At 43.4% G+C, this 18,639-nt stretch overlaps 1 protein-coding gene and 1 non-coding gene across 4 annotated transcripts in view; both read left to right on the forward strand.

Annotated features, from left to right (window-relative positions):
- Positions 1 to 15,037, forward strand: part of LOC114365296 (oxysterol-binding protein-related protein 9) — a 60,161-nt gene extending 45,124 nt beyond the window's left edge. For all 3 annotated transcript variants that reach the window (XM_028321813.1, XM_028321812.1, XM_028321814.1), the window contains 7 exons: positions 807 to 913; positions 4,962 to 5,047; positions 5,637 to 5,820; positions 6,656 to 6,912; positions 7,957 to 8,179; positions 9,942 to 10,169; positions 13,567 to 15,037. In XM_028321813.1, the coding sequence (XP_028177614.1) occupies positions 807 to 913; positions 4,962 to 5,047; positions 5,637 to 5,820; positions 6,656 to 6,912; positions 7,957 to 8,179; positions 9,942 to 10,169; positions 13,567 to 13,680 (1,199 nt within the window). In that variant the 3' untranslated portion in view covers positions 13,681 to 15,037. The remainder of the gene's footprint in view (positions 1 to 806; positions 914 to 4,961; positions 5,048 to 5,636; positions 5,821 to 6,655; positions 6,913 to 7,956; positions 8,180 to 9,941; positions 10,170 to 13,566) is intronic.
- LOC114365320 (U4 spliceosomal RNA) lies at positions 12,764 to 12,872 on the forward strand. Its single transcript, XR_003656935.1, has one exon. It is a non-coding gene; the product is annotated as a U4 spliceosomal RNA (small nuclear RNA).
- Positions 15,038 to 18,639: the final 3,602 nt, after the last annotated feature.

An 18,639-nucleotide genomic window follows, 5' to 3' on the forward strand; every position in this document is an offset into this window, starting at 1 on the left:
TTGAATTTGACGTCTACCTACAGGGTGTTAGGTAAATGGGTATATGAGCCGACACTAGCCCATGTTAACATGAGCATATAAATGGTATGGTGAAGTCAGAAAATTGATATCTTCATTTTAATTATTGTAATTTTCATACAAATCGGATTTTATGAAATTTATTTAGTATGAAAATTTAAAAAATTAAAATAATGATATCAAATTTCTGACTTCACCATACCATTTATATGCTCATGTTAACATGGGCTAGTGTCGGCTCATATACCCATTTACCTAACACCCTGTATATTGAAACTTACACGATTAATGTATATTCGATTGCAAATTACAATTCAATTGTTTCAAAATACGCCTCTAGATCGAGACAGATATGTCTACCCTTATGGCAACCCATTTAGACCCGTATAAAATTAATTTCACACTTAAAAATTAATTCAGGCCTTGGATTGATCTGAATATTTAAGTGAATCCAGCCACAGTTTAGTCTAGTCTCTGTTCTGTTCTGTGTCTAATTTTGAGCTCCGTTTCAGTAGAGTCACGCCCGTATTCACAAACATTACTATGAGGTCTCACAATGCGCGTGGACGCACAGGGTGACACACGAACCGATCCCAAAGCTCTATTCAACGTTGTGTGTTCGATTTGTAGCTTCACTTAAGCAAGCATCGTTTGTGAATACGGGCGTTAGAAGCTTGGCTAAGTTAGGTTCTCTTTGGAAACATTTTACATGAACATGTTTTTGTTGGGATTTATATTTGACAGTATTGTATCGAAAGAAAATTTCTAATGATAACGTTTGATTTCAGCGTTATACGAAGATGAATCAGACAGCGACCTCGGCTCCATGGAGAACCACGGCTCCGTGGTCACCCACCTCTTATCACAAGTCAAGATTGGAATGGATCTCACTAAGGTTAGTAATATGATTCAGTTGCACAGACCGACAATATACAGGGTGTCGCTTTAAGTACGGACCACACAAAAAGGATTGATTCTACTGCTGGACACAATACAGGAAAAACATCAAAATTCTTTTAAAAAAAGGTATTTTTTAGATTTATACTTCCTTCCCTTAGAAAAAATTTTACATTTCATCAATAAAAACAATCCGTTTTGTTTGATCAAGTATCAAAACAACAGCCTGTATAAGACAGCAATCTTTTGTTGCAAAATCACCCCTGTTTTTAGATACCAGTGTTTAACTTTATTTGCCGTTGTCTGTTCCATTCACTTCACAATTTTGAATAAAAAACAGAACTGAACCTTTGAATCAATAATATGACATTTGGCATCCGAAACATTTGCCTGTTTTGTTTTTTTTTTCCATTAGTCCACTGCTGGCTATAGTTTTACCGGCAGCACATCTACCAACTCTACTCACTCTCGACGCCCGCGTGGAATTTTGTCTGTCACAGAAAAACTATCGCACGCGTCCCTGTTTCAAAAACCGGAATAAAAACTATCCTGTTTCCCGGGACTCAAACTATCTCCCTGCCAAACATCAAAATCGGTTCAGTGGTTTAGGCGTGAAAGTGAGACAGACAGACAGAGTTACTTTCGCATTTATAATATTAGTATAGGTACACATTTACACAAGCTTTAAAATCCATTGTATATAAGGTAGAAGTTAGCCAGCTCACTACCCTGTTCCAATCGCCTAGCTGCCAACAACTTTGTGTATATCGCTCCATTTTGCTAGAGATACCGATCGCTGCGGTTGCCAAATCACTGCAAAGCTCAGTAAACTTTAGCCATAACTGAGCTTAATACTTCAAACGCTCTTCATAACCTGTAAAAAACATCATCGTATCGTTACAGACATTTTGAAAACATTAGAACATACTGCTTTATCTTAAATTAAAATTCAAATTATTCATTTGCATAAAACATGGTACATTTCAGTTATTATATCTTGCTAACACTAAAGCTGGATCTTATTTTAAGGCTGGGTTGCACTATCTTACTTTAACTTTAACAAACCTCGAAAATCTGTCAAACTTAATACAAAAAACACAGGTTAATGATATACAGTCGTGGTCAACTAATTAGGGACGCTATATCACTAAAACACATGACCATCTCTTCAGTCCGAAAAAAAAATCTCCACGAGGCTTTGAAGCTTGTACCAATTAATAACAAGTAATTTGGCTAGTATTCTAAATATTTGAAGGCCAGGAAAGAAAATAGCTAGTTGTGATCTATATTTTTAAAATAAATAAATCATTGCCACCTACACATTTATTGACCTAGGGATGGACAACTAATTAGGGACACGTAACACTTTAACTGTAAATATAAATAAACTGGTAATTATTTAAGTGTTTATTACATAAAAAGTCTACATTAATAAAAATAGAATACAAAACAAATCATTAAACGTATTTTTAATAACCAGTATGGTTGCCTTTATTGGTTAAAACCATTTGACATCGGCGCGGCATCGATGCAATCAAATTATTACAAGTCTCTAAAGAAATATTATTCCAAACACCTTGAAACGTCTCGTAAAGCTGATTTTTAGTGCCAGTACGTTGAGCTGCAACTTTTTTCTTCGCCTCATACCATAAGTGCTCGATCGGGTTTAAATCTGGGCTGTTTGCGGGCCAATCCAGTACCGTCACTGACTGTTGCGCTAGGAACGATTTGACAGAGTGCGCGGTATGTTTTGGGTCGTTATCGTGTTGAAACGTCCATGACACAGGTAAGACTTCTTCAGCATACGATAGCATCGTCTCTTCCAGTATTCTTTTGTATTGGAATTGATCAAGTTTACCTTCAATTCTTTTTATAGGTCCTATCCCATGTCCAGAAAAACAGCCCCAGATTTGAATATTGCCGCCTCCATGTTTCACCTGCTTCTTCGTGTATTTTGGATTCATTTCGGACTTTACAGGTCGTCGCACGTATTGTCTACCATCGGATGAAATAAGATTTATCTTGGTCTCGTCAGAAAACAGCACATTTCTCCATTGAGCAACAGTCCAATGTCCATATTTTCTTGCAAACGCCAACCTTGCTTGTTTGTGTTCCTTCTTTAGTAATGGAACTTTTCGAGCAACTCTTCCTACTAGCTTTGCCTCCACCAGTCGCCTTCTGACGGTCCTCGCTGATACTCCAGCAGTCGGTTCTGGTCCAAAAACCTCGCTCTTGATCAGAACGGAACCCTTAAAGGGGTCTCTCTTCGCGAGAGTGACTATTCTGCGATCGTCTTGTGGAGTTGTTTTTCTAGGCCTCCTCCTTCTAGGCACACTTTCTGTTGTTTCATGAATTTTGAAATAAGCCACTGCATTGTAGATCATGTTTTTGGAACATTTCAGATGATCTGCAATTTTCCGGTATGGCCATCCACGCTGATAAAGATTAATTATGACTTTTCGCATTGTTGCGTCACAGCTTTTCTTTCGACCCATTATCTTTAGTTTATTTATGCGTTTTTAACTCGCACGATAAAAATGTCGCTTTTCAAATTGGCGCCGAAATTACAAATGAACAGAATAAAAATTATTACTTTTAAATTTTTTGAATTTAGAAGGAAAAACTTCAGCGTCCCTAATTAGGTGGCCAGTTCGTCTGTACCATAAATATTGATTCATGTGATTTGAGTAAGATTTTTTATTAGGATAGTAAGTTTTTTTTCTTCTTATTGTATTCTTATAACTAGAGTACATGATAGTTAATAAGTTTACAAAGTAACAGTCAGTAATTACGAATGAAGCTCACAATAATTAGATATGAACATTCAATATTGCTTAGTATTCTGTCTGTCCCTAATTAGTTGACCACGACTGTATTTATGGTTAAAATTAGGTAGTGCAACTCAGCCTAAAAGTTAGTTGAAATATCACGGCCAGTGTTGAACAATAACAATGTATTTCAATTATTTTCTTATCAGATTGATTCATTATTTTACTTATAACAACTAGTAGCATAGATAGTAAACCGTATTGCATGTTATTAAAAGTCAAAATGTAAATAATACATATTTATTTTCAACCGACTTCAAAAAAAGGAGGAGGTTTTCAATTAGACCCGTATGTTTTTTTTTTCTATGTTTGTTACGCGATAACTCCGCCAATTATGAACCGATTTGAACAAATCTTTTTTCGGCGTATAGGTAATACCTCAAAGGTGGTCCCATTTAAATGTAATAATAAAAAAAACAACCCCCAAGGATGGAAAATTGGGGATGAACTTTTTTATACGCAATATCTCCGCCGATTATAAACCAATTTGAACGATTATTTTTTTGTTGAATAGGTATTATCAAAAGGGTGGTTTCATGCGAATTTGAAGAAAATATTTAACCCCCAAGGGTGGAAAATTGGGGATGAACTTTTTTATACGCAATATCTCCGCCGATTATGAACCAATTTGAACGATTATTTTTTTGTTGAATAGGTATTATTTGTGTTCACGCATTTGAAGTCAGTTTTTTTTTTTAACGTTGTTAATTATAGTTACATTCAGTTAAAAATCTAATATGACATGATTCATAAAATTTAGCATTTAGAAACATTGAACTTTCCATGATTGTGAGGAATGGCCTGATATTTCATTATATTTTGATGTCAAAATGGTTTTTCGCGGCGATAACATAATTAAATTTCGCCTGTCAGAAAATAACAATACAAAGCGGTTTCAAAAACACGCTATCTGTGACTGTGACGTAGGCCGACACTTTGCTTGGACCCTTTTGTTCATTTCTCCTTTCATTCGTTCCATAAAATGCCTAGAGTTCTATTTTAAAAAGAATTAAGTTCATTCAATCGTCCTCTATAAGGCCCGGTTTTCACCAAGGCAGAGCATAGTGGAGAAATATTTGATATAGAATATAATTACGCGCGAGCGATAAGGATGGGTAGCTTGGGGTCATTGGAAGATATTATATGTGCTCGGCGACCGGGCTTTACTAATATTTATTTCGTGAAAAGTTTTATTTATAGTGTATTGTTTGTTTACAGGTTGTGCTACCGACGTTCATACTTGAGAGGCGATCGCTTCTGGAGATGTACGCGGACTCATTCGCACACCCCGACCAGTTTGTTAAGTAAGTATTTCACTGCTAAAAATCTGAGCTTGATGGTCAATACAAGTCATTTATTGTTTCTATTACAGAGGTCGCTTCATAGCTATAGACCGCCTAAATCAGCCTTTCCCAAAGTGGGCGATAACGCCCCCTTGTGGACACTGCAGGCTTAAAAGGGAGTTGTACTTGTAAGAGACTCAAAAAACATATCAGTGACCTTATTCACGTATTTTGACACAGTTTAAATCTCGCTGACGTTCAGATGTCCTCCCATTGAAAAACAGTTCTAAATCCATATTAACAAGTGTCATCTCGATAGAACGATTACTCGATAGGATCGCAACTCAGCGTTTTGTTGTCGTTTAAGTTATGTTACGTGAATAAGGCTACAGGGCGTTGTGTATAGGCTTGGGAGGCGCGATTTGTAATTTCATCTACTAAGAGGCCTCTTCACCGACTGAGCTCTCGACTCTCAACTACAAATGGGGGCGCTAAAAAATAAATAATTATTCTCGAAGTTGCTCACCTTGTAGATCAAATAAGGGAAATTCCTTCTCTTTTCTTACCTTCTATTTTGTGTGGTGTACCATAAAATTTATTATTATTACAGGATAGTAGACCAGCCGACGCCGCGCGACCGAATGATCCAAGTGGTCCGGTGGTACCTGAGCTCGTACCACGCGGGCCGCAAGTCGCAGGTGGCCAAGAAGCCCTACAACCCCATACTGGGGGAGGTGTTCCGCTGCCACTGGGAGCTGGACGGGGCCGACACACACTCCAACGCTGCGGAGAAGGTAATTCGTTCGTCCGTTTCAGCCAAATGACGTCCACTGCTGCACAAAGGCCTCCTCCAAGGTTTTCCACAATGCACGGTCCTGCGCTGCCCGCATCCAGTTTCTTCCCGCGACCGTATAGTAGACCAGCTGTATCGTATAGTCATCATCATCATCATTTCAGCTACAGGACGTCCACAGCTGAACATTGCGGTCGGCAATGACTTCCACATCGCACGGTTGGTAGCGGCCTGCATCCAGCGCCTTGCTGCTACCTTTATCAAGTCGTCGGTCCATATAGCAGTGAAGCTGAAATGGCAATGGGCAGGGCACATAGTACGCAGATCTGACAGCCGATGGGGCAGCAAGGTTCTGGAGGTGTCTTACTGGAAAACGCAGCATGGGAAGTCCACCATTAAGGTGTACCGACGACCTCATAAAGGTAGCAGGAAGGCACTGTATGCTTCCCCAAACTATCTATGTTAAAATCTACGCAACGACCCAGCAACTTACTGAAAAGTCAATTTCTATAGCATTTTCGCTTTTCTCACTCCCAATTTCAATAGACATATCAAGGGATACAAAAGATGAATATGTTTTACTCGTGGGCAATTTATAATTATTTTCACAATAAGTTTTTTACACATTGTTAATTTTATCCTAAATTCCAGATCAAACTCGCACACTCGCTGCGGCCGCCCGTCGCACAGTCGTGACAGCAATATAATTACGCGCGAGCGATAAGGATGGGTAGCTTGGGGTCATTGGACGAAATTCTACGTGCTCGGCGACCAGACTTTAGATTAAAAACGATCTTCATTAGATCTTATCTAAAACCGTTATTGTTTACCAACAGGAAGTAGGAGACGGCCCAGTCCCCTGGTGCACAGCAGACCAGCTCTCCTTCGTGGCGGAACAAGTCTCCCACCACCCGCCGATTTCTGCCTTCTACGCGGAACACGTGAACAAACGCATTCAATTCGAGGCCTGGGTGTGGACTAAGAGCAAGTTCCTGGGACTGTCCATAGGCGTGCACAATATTGGGAAGGGGACTGTTACATTGCTGGACACTGGCGAGGAGTATACACTCACATTCCCCAATGGATACGGCAGGTTAGTTAAGCCATTTACTTACTGCAAACCATATCTGCCTTCTACGCGGAACAAATAAACGCATACAATTCGAGGCCTGGGTGTGGACTAGAGCAAGTTCCTGGGCCTGTCCATAGGCGTCCACAATATAGGGAAGGGGACTGTGACGCTATTGGACACTGGAGAGGAGTATACACTCACATTCCCCAATAGATACGGCAGGTTAGTTAAGTAATTTATTTCTGCAAACCATATCTGCCTTCTGCGCGGAACAAATAAACGCATTCAGTTCGAAGCCTGGGTGTGGACTAAAAGCAAGTTCCTGGGACTGTCCATAGGCGTCCACAATATTGGGAAGGGGACTGTTACATTGCTGGACACTGGCGAGGAGTATACACTCACATTCCCCAATGGATACGGCAGGTTAGTTAAGCCATTTACTTACTGCAAACCATATCTGCCTTCTACGCGGAACAAATAAACGCATACAATTCGAGGCCTGGGTGTGGACTAGAGCAAGTTCCTGGGACTGTCCATAGGCGTCCACAATATAGGGAAGAGGACTGTGACGCTATTGGACACTGGAGAGGAGTATACACTCACATTCCCAAATGGATACGGCAGGTTAGTTTAGTAATTTATTTCTGCAAACCATATCTGCCTTCTACGCGGAACAAATAAACGCATAAAGTTCGAGGGGTGTGTACTAAGAAGAAGTTCCTGGAACTGTCCATAGTGTATAGCGTCCACGTGTTTTGAGAGCATTTTTACAATAAAATTTCAAAAAATATTTTTTTAATAAAGCTTACGAAAATTGTGGTCGATAAACGAATAGTTAAATCTTAATGAATTCAACAAAACTTTATCTTTTACTTGGGAATTTTGTTTACGTGATTTAAAGTTTTAGGCCCGCTGCACAACACATACTAAGACAAAATATGTATGTAAACCTCTTTACTTGCACTTGTGTCTGTCTTGTCGGTTGTCCTAAATAAATAAATAAACGTCTTGTCTGTTAGGTACCTGTATTTAGAACTATTTGACTCATAAAAATCGTTTTTCCAGATCAATACTGACCGTGCCATGGATCGAGTTAGGCGGCTCAGTCGTCATCGAGTGCGTGCAAACCGGTCATAAGGCCAACATAGAGTTCTTGACGAAGCCTTTCTACGGCGGGAAGAAGCACCGCGTGACGTGTGAAGTCTTCGCTGGTCCGGATAAGAAGCCCTATTATACTGCGCAGGGCGAGTGGAATACCAGGATGGACGGGAGATGGACTGACTCGGGGGTAGGTCACAGTTTTGTTTGGTGATAACTTACTTTTAGCGACTTTTATGCCCATTTTCACCATCAATCCTTATTTTTTAAGTGACCCCTATGAAAACAAAAGTCCCGATAAGTGTTACCATAGGGGTCACTTAAAAATTAGGGATTGATGGTGAAAACGGGCATTAGCCACCCATTTTTCCCGTGGATGTCACCAGGCCTGTCAAAGTTCTATTAAAGTGCGCAGGAGGAGTGGAATACCAGAATAGACGGACTCGAGGGTAGGTGATCATTTTGTACCATAATAACTTGTCTACTTGACCGTGCCATGGATCGAATTAGGCGGCTCAATCGTCATCGAGTGCGTTCAAACCGGCCATAAAAGCCAACATCGAGTTCCTGACGAAGCCCTTCTACGGCGGCAAAAAGCACCGCGTGACGTGTGAAGTTTTCGCTGGTCCGGATAAGAAGCCCTATTATACAGCGCAGGGCGAGTGGAATACTAGGATGGATGGGAGATGGACTGATTCGGGGGTAGGTCACAGTTTTGTTTGGTGGTAACTTACTTTTAGCGACTTTTATGCCCATTTTCACCATCAATCCCTATTTTTTAAGTGGCCCGTATGAAAACAAAATTCCCGATAAGTGTTACCATAGGGGTCACTTAAAAATTAGGGATTGATAGTGAAAACGGGCATTAGCCACCCATATTTCCCGTGGATGTCACCAGGCCTGTCAAAGTTCTATTAAAGTGCGCAGGGCGAGTGGAATACCAGGATGGACGGACTCGAGGGTAGGTGGACATTTTGTACGGTAATAATTTGTCCATGTATAATGGCCTGGCCAATACAAGTTCCTGACGAAGCCTTTCTACAGCGGGAAGAAGCACCGCGTGACGTGCGAGGTGTTCGCTGGTCCGGACAAGAAGCCCTATTATACTGCGCAGGGCGAGTGGAATACCAGGATGGACGGGAGATGGACGGAATCTGGGGTAGGTTAGGTTAGGATTTATATTATAAGCTATAGTGACGTGTCATTCCGGCAGAGTGTAATAGAACCACCCATTCTTCTTGTGGATGTCACCAGGCCTGTCAAAGTTCTAATACAGGGCGCAGGGCGAGTGGAATACCAGGATAAACGGACTCGGGAGTAGGTGGATATATTCTTTAAGTGTCTTAGCAGTCTTCTTCTTCTTCTTCTTCTTTTCTTGTCGACAACAAACCTACACAGTGTCAGCCCAAAACTCCGCCACAAGAGTGAGGTCTTAGCAGTGTAGTTCCAGCAGAGTAGATGGGACACCCCATCCTTTTAAAGTTTGATAAAAAGCCTTACTTTAACACGTAGGGCGATTTGAATACTAGAATGGACGGCAGATGGATGGAATCGGGGGTAGATTGATAAATTCTATAGGTGACTTAGCTATGTGGTTCCAGCAGAGTAGATGATACTACTTCCACCCTTTTGAAGCTTGATAAGAAGCCGCGCAAGGCGAGTGGTAAACTAGGATGGACGGACTTGGGGGTAGGTGGATATACCTATTTATATAACTATTGAGTAATAGATAGATGTAGAAGTTTCAGTGGAGTAGAAGGGACCACCCTCACCCTTTCTGTGGATATCACTAGGCCTAACAAGGAGCCCTATTACGCAGGGCTAGTGGACTACTAGGGTGGACGGCAAACGGGTGGAGTCTGGGGTAGTTTTGTTTGGTGATGACTTTTTGATCGTTGTTGTAAGCGTGCCTTCTTTTGAGCAAACCTTTAACGATCCATTTCTCCTTCCAGCGAACAGAAGTCCTCTTCGAGGTATCAAGCATGAAACCACGCCGCAAGCGAGTGGCGCCCGTCAGCCGACAACAGCCGCACGAGTCGCGCCGCGTGTGGCGCCACGTGACCTGCGCCCTGCGCGCCGCCGACACCGCCGCCGCCACCGACGCCAAGCGCCGTGTGGAGCAGGCGCAGCGAGACGCCGCCAAGCAACGCGACGCTGCTCACGATAAATGGGCCACTCAGGTTGGTGCCTATAGCCTCCAGCCGACACTGACTCTAGCTTCCCGCCGACGGCCGCCACGTCAAGTAGGCGGGCCACGCAAGTTGCTGCCATAGCCTCCAGTCTCCTGAGATGACACCGCCGCCGCCACCGACGCCAAGCGCCGCGTGGAGCAGGCGCAGCGAGACGCCGCCAAGCAACGGGATGCTGCGCACGATAAATGGGCCACACAGGTTGGTAGTGTTGGTACCTATAGCCTTCCGCCGACACCGCCGCCGCCGCCGACACTTAGTGCTGCATCGAACAGGCGCAATGCGACGCCGCCAAGCAACGCGTCGCCGCGCACGACAAGTGGGCCACCCAGGTTGGTGCCTCTAGTCTAGCTTATCGCCGACACCGACTCTAGCTTCCCGCCGACGTCGACGCCGACGCCGACACCGCCGCCGCCACCGACGCCAAGCGCCGCGTGGAGCAGGCGCAGCGAGACGCTGCGAAACAACGCGACGCTGCTCATGACAAGTGGGCCACGCAGGTTGGTACGGCTGCTAAAAGTCCGGTCGCTGAGCAGATAGAATTTCGTCCACTGACCCCAAGCTACCCATCTTTGTCACTCGCGCCTAATTATGTCGCTGTCGCGACTGTGCGACGGGCGGCCGCAGAGAGTGCAAGCGCGACAGCAATATAATTACACGCGAGCGATAAGGATGGATAGCTTGGGGTCAGTGGACGAAATTCTATCTGTTCGGCGAGCGGACTTTAGCTTCTATGTTCTTTTGATTCATTTCGTTGCGGGTCCAATGACAGTTTGACTTTCCCCTGGGACAAACTTGACCTTCACTGGTTGGGTTTTTATTGCCGGTCAAGCTGTAGATCCTGGCTACACAGCAGTTGCAGCGGTAGGTATATTCCTATAGCTCCCGCTGACACCGCCGCACGAGTCGCGCCGCGTGTGGCGCCACGTGACCTGCGCCCTGCGCGCCGCCGACACCGCCGCCGCCACCGACGCCAAGCGCCGCGTGGAGCAGGCGCAGCGAGACGCTGCGAAACAACGTGACGCTGCTCATGACAAGTGGGCGACCCAGGTTAGTATTACAACCTCTAGCCTCCCGAGTCGATACTGCCGCCGCAGCCGACGCCGACTCTAGCCGCCGACACCTATTGCTGCGTCGAACAGGCGCAATGCGACGCCGCCAAGAAACGCGACGCTGCTCATGACAAGTGGGCGACCCAGGTTGGTACTTATAGCCTTCTGCCGACGCTGCACACGACAAGTAGGCCACGCAGGCCCTTGTCACTGCCTCTAGCCTCCTGAGCCGACACCGTCTCTAGCCTCTCGCCGACAACGCTGCCGCCGACGCCGACCGCAGTAACGAGTAGCGCCGCAGTAGGCCACGCAGGCCCTTGTCACTGCCTCTAGTCTCCTGAGCCGACACCGCCGCCGCCACCGACGCCAAGCGCCGCGTGGAGCAGGCGCAGCGAGACGCCGCCAAGCAACGGGACGCTGCGCACGACAAGTGGGCCACGCAGGTTGGTGCTTATAGTCTTCTGCCGACGCTGCGCACGTCAAGTAGGCCACGTAGGTTGGTGTCTAGTCTAGTCTAACGCCGACACCGAGTCTAGCTTCCCGCCGACACCGCCGCCGCCACCGACGCCAAGCGCCGCGTGGAGCAGGCGCAGCGAGACGCTGCGAAACAACGCGAAGCTGCTCATGATAAGTGGGCGACACAGGTTGGTATCTATAGCCTTCCGCCGACATCGGCGCCGCCTAGCGCCGCGTCAAGTAGGCCACGTAGGTTGATGCCACAGCCTCCAGTCTCCTGAGATGACACCGCCGCCGCCACCGACGCCAAGCGCCGTGTGGAGCAGGCGCAGCGAGACGCCGCCAAGCAACGTGACGCTGCTCATGATAAGTGGGCGACCCAGGTTAGTATTACAACCTCTAGCCTCCCGAGACGACACCGTCGCCGCAGCCGACACCGACTCTAGCCGCCGACACATATTGCTGCGTCGAACAGGCGCAATGCAACGCCGCGCACGATAAGTGGGCGACCCAGGTTAGTACCTATTACTGCCTCAGCCAAAACTGTCTTTAGCCACACCGCACGAGTCGCGCCGCGTGTGGCGCCACGTGACCTGCGCCCTGCGCGCCGCCGACACCGCCGCCGCCACCGACGCCAAGCGCCGTGTGGAGCAGGCGCAGCGAGACGCCGCCAAGCAACGGGACGCTGCGCACGATAAAAGAAAAAACACAGGTTGGTAGTGTTGGTACCTATAGCCGCCGCAGCCGACACCGACTCTAGCCTCTCGCCGACACCGACAAGCCTCCCGCCGACTCCGCCGCCAAGCGCCGTGTGGAGCAGGCGCAGCGCGACGCCGCCAAGCAACGTGACGCTGCGCACGACAAGTGGGCGACCCAGGTTGGTAGTGTTGGTACCTATAGCCTTCCGCCGACACTGCCGACGACCGCCACGCTGCTATAGGCCACGCAGGCCGTTGTCACTGTCTCCAGTCTCCTGAGATGACACCGCCGCCGCCACCGACGCCAAGCGCCGCGTGGAGCAGGCGCAGCGAGACGCTGCCAAGCAACGTGACGCTGCTCACGATAAATGGGCCACACAGGTTGGTGCCGCAGAGGCAATATCGTAACCAATGAGGTTAATCCGAGGTGCGATTATTGCTAGTTGAAAACTTTACGACACCGTCGCTAGCCTCTCGCCGACAATGCTGCCGCCGACGCCGCGTCAAGTAGGCAGGCCACCAAGGTTGGTACCTATAGCCGCCGCAGCCGACACTGACTCTAGCCTCCCGCCGACATCACCGACGGCAGCGAGACGCCGCCAAGCAACGGGACGCAGCGCACGACAAGTGGGCCACGCAGGTTGGTACCTATAGCTGCCTCAGCCGAAACTGTCTTTAGCCTCACACCGACGACGACCGCCACGTCAAGTAGGCGGGCCACGCAAGTTGCTGCCATAGCCTCCAGTCTCCTGAGATGACACCGCCGCCGCCACCGACGCCAAGCGGCGTGTGGAGCAGGCGCAGCGAGACGCTGCGAAACAACGGGATGCGGCACACGACAAGTGGGCCACGCAGGTTGGTACGGCTGCTAAAAATCCGGTCGCTGAGCAGATAAAATTTCGTCCACTGACCCCAAGCTACCCATCCTTGTCACTCGCGCGTAATTATATCGCTGTCGCGACTGTGCGACAGGTGGCCGCAGTAAGAGTGCGAGCGCGACAGTAATTTAATTACACGCGAGCGATATGGATGGATAGCTTGGGGTCAGTGGACGAAATTCTATCTGTTCGGCGAGCGGACCGTTCATTGTGGAAAACCTTGGGGGAGGCCTTTGTCCAGCAGTGGACGTCATTTGGCTGAAACGAACGATAGCATATCAACGAAATATCATTTCCTCCACAGCTATTCAGCCCCAAAGGCGAAGACGGCTGGGAGTACAACGCGCCACTGCGAAAGCGAATCGACGAGCAGAAAACGCCACTACACACCGCCGCAAGCGCCGAAAGCACCAGATAATGCAAAGTGGGCTCTGAGACCACGCCGTAAGGTAGCAACTCCCGCGCAGGCCCCGTAGGCTAGCCGTTCGGCGTTAGACGCGTAGATTCGGATAGGAATGGTAAGTCTTTGCCATAATTTGTAAGGACTATCGCGTTGATGCCGGTGACACTTGATCGTGACTTCAATGACCCTCTTACTGGTATTTTTATTGGTTTTGAACCTTACGTTTCAACAATAAAGTTCAAAATATGGTTGCTAATGTTTAGCCGTTATCAGGTTTTCTATAAAAAAAACTTAGGAGACATGAACTTGAGAATAATTATAATTATTTTTATATCACCGAAAACAGATCATTATTACGTCACTCGGTCACTGCCTCCACTAACGTGCGTGGTTATGTCCGTAACTGTAGTACGATAATGTACGTCATTTACGTGCGTTTTTTTGGTATTTGGGATTTATGATCGCTTGATCTGTTTAACCCAGCTCACATATTCATTACTCGTACATTGAAAGATTTTATATCTTGTATTTGCTACAGTAAAACGATAATATTGTACCTGTTTTTACTTCAAATTCTCTTGTATTAATATCTTTATTGCTACGAATTTATTCCATGTTTGTATGAAATTTTCTTTGATTAATCGTATACTTCATACAGTCCTTACTTAACTGTGGTACCAGTCTCTTTTGATAATTAACAAATTTTTATGAGATTGGTGCATCAGAATAACCACCAAAATACATATACTTTTTTTAAAACTGTAAAAGTACATTATTACTTTGCGACTGTGTTTTATTACTCGTTTTCGTTTGGATGTATTTTTAAATACTGATTGAAATATAATCTTATTTTCACTTTCAAGTGTCAACCGGCGGAATGGAGCGCAACTTCTGTTTATTTTATATCTTTTTACAACTTACTATGGCCTATGATAGTCGAGCAATAAATAAATACTTGTAAATATTAGAACCTCTTTGACAATTCGTTACGCTTTGACTCGACCACGCTGAGCACATAATATAGGAATTGGTGTATTGGGAATAGGAACATAGCTATCTTAAAATGGTATAATGATTACTAAAATTTGACACAAAATACTATAAAAATTTCTCCCTATTTCACGAGACTTGGGAATGCTTTGTCTCGTTTCATCACAAGGGAAGTAATTAAGTGAAAAATAGAGATAGCAGTACCTTAGTTTTGTATGAATAAGAGGGTACAAAAGTCAGTCTACCTCATGGTTCATGTAACGGTCGCTACCAAAAGCGATGAGTGACTGCTTTACTTCTTGATCATAGAATCGCTATCGAAAATCAGGTAACCAAACTTTATTACGTTTTAGTGGTTTCTTTACCGATATATGCCCCACCTGAGAAACGTATTGAGAACATCCTGGCCATAAAACTAAAATAGTAAGACACTGGTCTTAACGCGACGTTTATTAATGAGTTAAATTATGTACTCACGGCTTGACGTTTCGGATGCGATGCTGCAGCCCAGAGGCGGGGCAAGACCTAAATTTGATGTGGGCAAGACAGATTTCGCGAGGCCTTGTTCTGTGGCGACCTGAAGACGGATTTATATACAGTGTGAGTCACGTTAAAGTGTACATATGAAAATAGATGAAACTAGACCTATTTTTATCGACAAAAAAGAGGTCAAAAAATTTTTGAGATTTTTTTTTAATTTTTTATAGAATTTTTTTTCTTCCAATTACTTGTTGTAAAAAAAACGTAATAACTTTTAAACTAAGAGGTATATCCTGATAAAATAAAAACAGTAATAATGCAAAATAAAAGGCGATAATAAAAAAATACATAAAATACACAAAAAAGGCCAATAAATAATAAAAAATGATACTTTTTGAAAAAAATCTGCTTTTAAATTCGTGTTTTTTTGGTTATTTGATAAATTTCTCCAAAAAATGCCCCTATGACCGGTGGTTTTTATTACTTTGTACTATTTTCTATCGTATTACCTTCGTAAAACCAAAAATCGCATGTCTCTATCCCTGTCACAACGTTTGCAATGATCGTTTGAACAAAGGCCTGCCACAAAATTATTCTCCGCTACAGGTAGAGGCAATTTTATTTTTAACTAAAATGCTTATTTTACTTCGAAATCTTTTGTTTTTATTTGAAATCTAACTTGTATTTATCAAAATTACAAATCTAGAGCCATTTTCAGTTTTGTTGTTAACAAAGCGTTGAATGGCGCGCCCGGAGAGGCTTAGTTCAAACGATCATTGCAAACGTTGTGATAGGGATAGAGACATGCGATTTTTGGTTTTACGAAGGTAATACGATAGAGAATAATACAAAGTAATAAAAACTACCGGCTATAGGGGCATTTTTTGGAGAAATTTATCAAATAACCAAAAAAACACGAATTTTTAAGCAGATTTTTTTCAAAAAGTATCAGTTTTTATTATTTGTTGGCCTTTTTTGTGTATTTTATGTATTTTTTTAGTATCACCTGTTATTTAGCATTATTACTGTTTTTATTTTATCAGGATATACCGCTTCGTTTAAAAGTTATTACGTTTTCTTTACAATAAGTAATTGAAAGAAAAAAAATTCTATAAAAAATTAAAAAAAAATCTCAAAAAAATTTTGACCTCTTTTTTGTCGATAAAAATAGGTCTAGTTTCATCTATTTTCATATGTACACTTTAACGTGACTCACACTGTATAATGAAATAATAAAAAAAAGGGTCAAAGGTCTATACATTGACAGTTTCTGATTTCTTGATTCAGTGATTATTTTTAAAGGAATATTGCGCCAAAGAATAATGTTCGTTACTTAAAACCGTGTTGTTGCTTAATTTTGTGTCTGATTATAGTCCAGTCAATGAATGCCTTAACGACGGTGTAGAGAGAAATCCGTGGAACACAATTTCTGACCTCGGGACTTTATTTAGCCTAGTTAGGTGGTGAACATAGCAAAAGTCCCCGCCCTTAGCCCTTGAGCCGGCGGGGAGAGGGGGGTTTAAAGGTACCACTTTTCGGTTTTTCGCTTAATCCTCGGACACTATGCGTCCTAGTGACATGACTACTATGAACCAAAAAAAGCTTATTCAATTTGCTACAGGTGAGACCGTCAAGTTTTTCTATATCTTGTATAGTTTTTGCGGCATCTGCTCTAGAAGGTCTGTAAAATTGGAAATTTTATTGTTGTCTTACATGTTCCTTTCAGGAGAAAATCGACTAAATCAACATTGAGCAAACACTATAGACATGCGGGAGCATGTTAAGCCTAGTTCCATGGAGGGGACTGCACCGTGCGTATATTTAGACGAACCAATTAGAGCTACTTTTGACTCCTCATCATTCAAAAACTACTGTGCATTAACACTTCAAATTTGGCTCATGTATTGAGACTTGCAAGATATACATCAGCTTCAAATTTCATAAATATACCTCAAACGGTTATTTAGGTATTGACGTTCAAAAATCGATATTTAGAGCACTACTATCTATCTATCACATGTGAAATGTTAAAATTTACTGGTTTTTTATTTGTTCCTTTGTATTTACATAACTACCTTTCTGGATGCCAAATTTGAACCTTCGAGGTCATCTGGAAGTGGTTAGAATTTGGTCTATAGGTCAGACATGTAGATTTTTGGACGTCAATATCTAAAGAACCGTTTGAGGCATATTTATGAAATTTGAAACTGATGTATATCTTGCAAGTCTCAACACATGAGCCAAATTTGAAGTGTTAATGCACAGTAGTTTTTGAGTGATGAGGAGTCAAAAGTGGCTCAAAGTGATTCGTCTAAATATACGCACGGTGTAGTCCCCTAGCTGGAACTAGGCTTAACATGCTCCCGCATGTCTAGAATGATTGCCCAATGTTGATTTAGTCGGTTTTCTCCTGATGGGAACATGTAAGACAAAAATGAAATTTCCAATATTACAGACCTTCTAGAGCAGATGCCGCGAAAACTATACAATTTATAGAAAAACTTGACTATCTCATCTGTAGCAAATTGAATATGCTTTTTTTGGTTCATAGTAGTCATGTCACTAGGACGCATAGTTTCCGAGGATTAAGCGAAAAACCGAAAAGTGGCACCTTTAAACCCCCCTCTCCCCGCCGGCTCAAGGGCTAAGGGCGGGGACTTTTGCTATGTTCACCTCCTAACTAGTCTAAATAAAGTCCTGAAGTCAGAAATTGTGTTCTACAGTTTTCCATCTATAATGCTTTATTGACTGGACTATTATGGCTGAATTTGTTTGGAAAAAAATATATTTTTATTTTTAACTACATTGTTTAGCTATCAAGAATTTATATTTAATAGTCAATGTTCGTATTGTGATATTGTCATCTCCACCTTGTGTACATTTTTTCAAAATTTTTGATGCGCGAGGCCCCTTGTACCGCGAGGCCGTAGGCGGTGGCCCACGTCGCCTACGCCTTACGCCGCCTCTGCTGCAGCCGTGGTCACAAGCAGACTGGCGGCTTGAGGCATTAATAAACGTCGCGTTAAGACCCATGTCTTACTATTTTAGTTTAAATGGAACGCGATATTTTAAAATCTTATATCCTGGCCATAGCTAGATTAAATTAAACTTCGGAGGTAAAGGCTAGTTAGTCTGACAGGTATAAAAAAAATCTAAACTCGAATGAGATCACGTTAAACAGATTTCTACTGTCCACGTCCGTATTCCGTCTAGTTCCATTAGAACAGTTGTACTGATAGGACTATAAAATAATTATTTTCTGTATTATATCAGCAAAACTAATATGAAAATGTCTGCGCTTAGACTTTAGCTATTTTGTAAACACTAGTGATAACAATTGAAACAAATTAAACTGTCATTAATTCACTTTTAAATCATTGTCTTTTTAAAATTGCTAAAGTCTGTATTAACTATAAAAATAACTTTGTTATATTATGTATTTATAAACGCAAACGGGTATTATGTATGCCTCTTCGGCAGATCTTTTATAAAGTAATCATTATA

The sequence above is a fragment of the Ostrinia furnacalis genome, unplaced genomic scaffold, assembly GCF_004193835.3.
Source record: "Ostrinia furnacalis isolate ACB-3 unplaced genomic scaffold, ASM419383v2 OfSCF7582, whole genome shotgun sequence".
Lineage (NCBI taxonomy): Eukaryota > Metazoa > Arthropoda > Insecta > Lepidoptera > Crambidae > Ostrinia > Ostrinia furnacalis.